Source organism: Gavialis gangeticus, unplaced genomic scaffold, assembly GCF_001723915.1.
Source record: "Gavialis gangeticus isolate Ggan-Ray unplaced genomic scaffold, GavGan_comp1, whole genome shotgun sequence".
NCBI classification, from domain to species: domain Eukaryota; kingdom Metazoa; phylum Chordata; order Crocodylia; family Gavialidae; genus Gavialis; species Gavialis gangeticus.
The window spans coordinates 18,665,499-18,672,095 of NW_017729008.1; the positions used below are offsets into that span (position 1 = coordinate 18,665,499).

Genomic DNA, 6,597 nt, shown 5'->3' on the forward strand with positions numbered 1-6,597 from the left:
TCCCTTCCGACCCTAAATCTATGAAACTATGAAACACCAGTGCAGCTCCCACAAGAAAACTCCTCATATCCTAGAGTCTCACTTCATGTACTTTCATGAAAAGTTGTTCCTAGTATAAGGCAAAGCAGACATTCAAAGGCTAGGCCCTTTTTAAAGACAGGTTCACAAAACATCCCCAATAACATGTCCCTGATAACTGTCATTTAAGGAAAGTCATTTTGGTGGGGTTAAAAGCCCCCTGAAAGGCTCTGACCTTCTTCCACCCAACCTATGGTGAGATGCTCTACTTCCTCTCCCAGATGTTGGGTACACTTACAGGAAACGCTCAGCAGCCTTCCTGTTAGGGTGGCCATCATAGAGGACAGTCCGATTGTCCTGTGTCCTCTATTGATACAAACCCGGACACCTTTACATCCTCTATTTTTCCCCTGAAGAGAAAAATAGAGGACAAAGGCATCGGGTTTTGTAACAACAGAGGACAGAGGACAACGGGACCATCCTCTATGATGGCCACCCTATTTCCCATCAATGATCAACATCTCTACTCTTCAATCTTCCAGTCGCAGGCAGTCCACTCAGGTGGTAACAATTTGTCTTTACAATCAAAGGCACAAATCCTATTCTGCACCTAAGTCACCTTAAGACTTAGCTGCTTTCACCTCAAACTTACATTCCAAGGCTCAAGAGAATCTTATTCCACCTCTAAAGCACCAGTTTCCTACTCTCTCAACCAGCAGCCTACAGTCACTGATCCTATTCTGCCCTGAGGAGGCACAAAACTCCCCCATCCTGTTGAAGTGCAGTCTTATGTACCTACAGAGCACACATGCACTGAGCAGGGAGTTGCCAACAGGAAACACCAGGCAAAATAGCATATGCCCGACTTAATGGCAAATCATTATGCACCTCCATTATGTCACAATATAGCTGCTCCAGTTGTAGGGAAGAGAAGGGATGATTTAGCCATATTTTGCCCAAAAGTCTAATGGTTAAGTTACTTGCTCAAGACTGAAAGACTTGGTTCCATGTCCATCTCACCCTAAGTTGATTTAAAACCACATCTCTCACTTCCCAGGAGAGGGCCTAACCACAGGTCCGAAACCATCTTCCACTTCTCTTGTGAAACTGGACCACTGAGCTGCCTAGACTGCAAGAAGTCAGGGCCAGAAAGAAAGCAAGGCTACAGAGTCAGGCTCCCTCTGACAAGTGAGGAGGAAACTGGAAGCCCTGGCTTCTGGCCCTTGCTTCCAATACCATTTGTGTATTTCACATTAAAACAGCCACTTGATAAAATGAAAGTCTCTCAACCGTCCAGTGGTGTTGTATTAAATACACCTGAACGAGCCATCATTACTTATGATCACCAGCCTCACGGAGCACTATTTCACCCATAATGACCTGTCGACAGTTTGAAGATGGCATTGGCTATTTAAAGAAAGAAAGGAAAAGACAGAAACAGAGGAATCACAGGATAGCAAGAAAGGAATCATGGGATTTTTGGAGTTTGATTGCCCTACCACTCCACACATGCATGTACGATATGCAATAGCTATGACTTCTGCTAGCTAGCTTCTGCTAGGTGTCCCCAATGCACTGGCAAGCACATAATTCAGTGGAAGTCCCTGCCACATGGAAGCAATATCTCTTAGCAAAGTGAAAGGCCACTCTCCACTTAGATGCGTACCATTTACTGTACAGCATGTCACTCAGAAGTAAAACTCCCTTATCGAGACAAGCCCTATATTCTCATTGACAGAGATCAGACCTCCCTCTGGCTAGAATTAAATGCTAGTCTTTGTTCTTACCAGGAGGTGAAAAATTTAAGACTCAAAACAAACGACCCAATTTTGTCTTCACTAAGACTTCTTAGTGAAGTTCACAGGAGTGGCACCTCTGCCTGTGAAAAAAAGAATGCATCGAACTCGACCCCAAGACACACAAGCAAAGAGCTTGTGGTTTAGTTTTCCAAGGTTAGAGCATCTATAGCTCCCACACACCTGAAACAAGGGCTCAACACTTCTGAAAATTTGGCTAGATATCTCAAACTGGGCACCCAGGAACAAGGGAAACAAAACCACCTTTTCACAGCTGACCAATAGTGAAGTTATTTGCCCAGCAACACACAGGAAGTCTCCGGTGGGAATACAGATTTAGCTGTCTCAGTGTAGATGCCCGTTTGAAATATTGGCATCAGTATTATCCACAGACTTGGTGTGCTGGTTATTTTTCAAGGCATACGACACCTGGCATAAAATGATACTTTCCAAAATAAAGCAAAATGTAACAGAAGAAATTAATTGTACCTTTATGTAAGAAAGATATTGAGTATGTGACTTCTTCAGGAATATCTGGAGCCTGACTATAACACACACACAAACTGCCTGAAAAAGAGAAATGAAAGAAACGTTTGTTGTACTATCATATTTGTCCACAGATAAAATACAGCTGGGCCTTTATATTTCTCTGAAGGAGGTGACAAACAACAGAGCCCAATCATAAAAATGCTTAGAGATACGTAACAGAATCACTCAAAATAATTTTCCGAATTACGGAAATATGTACAGAAGGTAACAGCTAAACACAACACTTATTGAGAGAGAGGAAGAGGGGAAAAAAGTGGATTCTGCAAGGAGAAAGCTGAGGGACCAAAGGCTGCAAAGAATGGTGACGTGATTTTGGGTTCTGAGGACTTGGCCTAGCCGTCTCTTTCTGGGCACTGCATTGCTCCCGTTTCCTTGTAGAGGAGCTCTGGAGCAGCTTTGTGGACTAGACCTCAGTACCCACAGTCTACATCAATTTCTAGAGATTTTTAATCGAGGGCTGCCAAGACTAGACGTATCATTTCAATGTTCAAAACAGAACAGTAGAAGGTGAAAATGTATTAAAAATATACTGCCATTCTGCCAAGGTATAACTGCCCTGTACGGTGTATTTGGTAACACTGCATTCTTGCACTACGGAGAGATTCTCCCTCCCCCTCTTTACAAAGCACGTTGTTTCCCTTCCAGGACAGAAATGTGTCTTTAAATCACAAGCATGCTTCTGTCATAGAACTTTGTGGGGGATTAGTCAGGTAAAACACACTTTGATAACTTTATTCCCTCTTCCCAATCTCAAATGAGACTGATTTGATCACATCTGATACTTCACTTTCTCCCGACCTCTAATTAAAAAACACCCACAACTTAGTCCTTACTCAATCACATTGGCCAGCTGCTTTTGGAGTCCATGCTAGAAGCAACCCAAAATCCATCCTAACCCATTTAAACCAGGGAAGATGGGCAAGTATCAATATGATCGTAACCACAGATCCTGGTTTCCTCTGTTTAAGAACTACAAATGATGATTAAAACCTCCAAAATCCACATTTTACAATGATTAAAATGAAATGCTACTATATGTATAGGTACCAGTTGAACACAATATTTTATTGATATATTTACAATTTTATGGAAATGTGGAAGACTACCAGTGCCTCAATCATTACAATAAAATAAATTCTAAATACCTATAAATTTTGGTGTTTGATTTTGATTTTTTTTTTTTAATCATAGAAAAATCAGAGCTCCCCCTGCCCCTTTTGCTCACCAGGATGTGGGTTCAGCTGCAGCTTTGCCCCCTCACTGCTTCACGGAGGTGAGCAGCCCTGATATGCCAGTGCTCTGCCCCTGCCATTGCCCCTCATTCCCAAGCCACAACCCTCCCAACCCTGCTGGTGCCCCTCACTCCCCACCCACAACCCCCCGCCAGGACAGGAAGGATGTGGACAAGTTGGACTAGATGACCTCCTGAGGTCCCTTCCAACCCTTGTTTTAGAATTACAGAATAAAATCATAGAAAAATAAGGGTTGGGAGGGACCTCAGGAGGTCATCTAGTCCAACCCCTGCTCAGGGCAGGACCACCCCCAACTAGATCATCCCAGACAAAGCTTTGTCCAGCTGGGTCTCAGAAACCTCCAAGGATGGAGATTCCACAACCTCTCTGGGTAACCTGTTCCAGTGCTTTACTACCCTCTTAGTAAGAAAATCCTTCCTAATATGCAACGTAAACTTCCCTTGCTGCAACTTGAGACTGGTGCTCCTTGTTCTCTATATTTAGACACATGAACACCAAGCTAGAAGTCCCAAAGAGACTTAGGTGAGAAGATGCTCACCCCTACCAAGATGAATGCAGTTAGGCACCTGAAGTTGTGCTACTGCACAACTTGGATTCCTAGTTCTGCTCAAGTTCTCTTGTGAACCTGGACTTCAGTAGCTAAAACATGTATTAGTTTATCAGGGGTGACCTATAAGTTTATCGGGGTGACCACCAGGATCTGGGGGAACGTTTGTTCACCAGAGCACCCCAAGGGATGACGAGGTCGAACAGTCAAAACTACTACAAGACCGTTTCAGGCTAGACATAAGGAAGAATTTCTTTACTGTTCCAGCTCTTGGGGGCTCGGACAGTCTGCCACTGGAGGTGGGTCAAGCACCTACATTGAACACCTTCAGGAGTAAATTAGATTCTTATCTTGCTAGGATCCTATTAGCCCAGCTGACTTCCTGCCTTTTGGGCAGGGGACTGGACTTGATGATCTTCCGAGGTCCCTTCCAGCCCTAATGTCTATGAAACATGTTGTTAATAGAAGGATACTGGTGTCTAAAGTGCACATACATATATCCAATCTATTGTAGAATGCAAATAGATGCACAGTGTACTTATCTAAAGCACAAGTACCAAAAAACCAAGAGAATGCACTTTGTTAAATGCTTAGTATCTCAGACTACAAAGCTACACCACAGTTTTGCACTAGTAATGCTCCTGATTTGGCCAATGCATTTTTTCCTTTCAAGGGAAAAAAACATTTCCTCTGTGCTGAAGTTCTTTATGTTTGTTACCAAAACACTACATATTCTAGGAAAGAATGACAGAATTATGCTTGGGTATTTGGGTTTCTGAAACAGACAGACAGGTTATCTATCCCACAGCATTTAGTCCCTTACATACAGAGCATGTAGAAAATCTGAAGTAGTAGCATCAGGGCTCAGCAGGAAAGCAACAACTCTATGATGCTGCTTTTATTGCAGGGGAGGCCCCCCATACTACCCATTTCATTTTCATATGCTGCAGGGCACTAAGTACCCTAAGATACTTTGTCCTACAAATTCACAATTTGCATTTAATATACAAACTACTAATCTCCTATTCAGGCTGATCCAGTGTAATCACAGCAGACAGCATGCCCCTGGTCACTATCAGAAGACTAGATGTGCTTTCCTCTCTCTCAGTTACTGGTCCAGCCCAGCTCAGCAGCAAACCAAGGATGCCATCAAACAGCCTAGGTAAAGAAATCTGGCAGCCTCAGTCCAGTTCTTTGTGAACAGGTATGCGTATAACAGAGTAACAGCTGTGACAACTCATGTGAGCAGGCCCAGCAGAGCAGACAAAGTTATGAAATTAACCTGCTCTCTTCACTGAAGGGGTGATCCCTGTACAGTGGCAAGTGGCACAGTGTCCAGCTACCGCCCAAGTTATAACTGTACCAGCACACTGGCAGGAAAAGTGTTGCAGCATCCCAGTTGGTCCAATAAAAGGTATCATTTTGGAGCCAAGAGTTCTAGTTTTTTGTATGTATTTTTGTCTCAGACCAAGTACACCCCTGAAACATGGAAGATGCTGAATTTTAGCTGATTTGGGATTTTAAGCTTCACTGCAGAACAACAAGGAAGATTTTTACCTCCCTGCCTGCCATCTGACACCTCTAGGAAAGGAATTCTACCTGATCAACAGATCACAATTTTCTTGTGATTTCCCAGTTGGTCTGATAAAAGGTATCATTTTGGAACCAAGAGTTTTAGTTTTTTGTACGATAGAAAAGGAAGCATTTAAAAATAAAGTTCTGTTTATGCAATATTACAATCACATTTTGCACTCAAAACAACGCAGGAAACAGTAACTATAACTCTCGGATTTGGCAAATATATATTAAGACACTGAAAATGCAATAGGGAGAGTAATGGAATACCATATATGCATAAAGAGCTTAAGTTACATTTCCTAGGAAGCTGTAATTTTGCATTTCCATGGCAGCAATGAAGAGAAGCGCTGTCTGGAGGTACCTGGGATGGAGGCAAACTGTGCGTGCTAGCCCCTGACACAGCTAGGAAAGATGAGGGATAGGAGCTGATTAAGATCCAGTCATTTTGTTATAGCCAGGTGGGCTTGTATTTGATGTTTTGGATTCAGTTTGGTTCGGTGCCTGGCGGGGGGACCAAGAGGGACTAGATACTGAGAGAAGACCTGGCAGTCTGGGGGAGACTTAAGGGGTGGCTTGGAGGTCTCAAAAGCACCTGAGGCAGCCACACCTAATACACCCGGGGGGTGATCTTACAGAGTCCATGAGGGGTGATCCCAGAGCACCTTTGGGGGGGGGGTGCACCTAGCACACCCCAAGGGGAAACCTCACAGAGTCCGTAAGGGGCAATCATCATGCCCGAGAGAGGTGAGGCAGAACTTGAAACAGATAGGCCTCAGAACTGGGGTCAGGAGGGGCAAGATTTAGACTCAGGGCATCAGAGGGCACGGAGCAGGACAGAGACAGGGCCTGGAGCCCA

General features: G+C 43.8%; 1 protein-coding gene across 2 annotated transcripts in view; it reads right to left on the reverse strand.

Annotated features, from left to right (window-relative positions):
• Positions 1–6,597, reverse strand: part of GSAP (gamma-secretase activating protein) — a 102,298-nt gene that overhangs the window by 60,724 nt on the left and 34,977 nt on the right. For both annotated transcript variants that reach the window (XM_019509465.1, XM_019509466.1), the window contains one exon: positions 2,304–2,381. In XM_019509465.1, the coding sequence (XP_019365010.1) occupies positions 2,304–2,381 (78 nt within the window). The remainder of the gene's footprint in view (positions 1–2,303; positions 2,382–6,597) is intronic.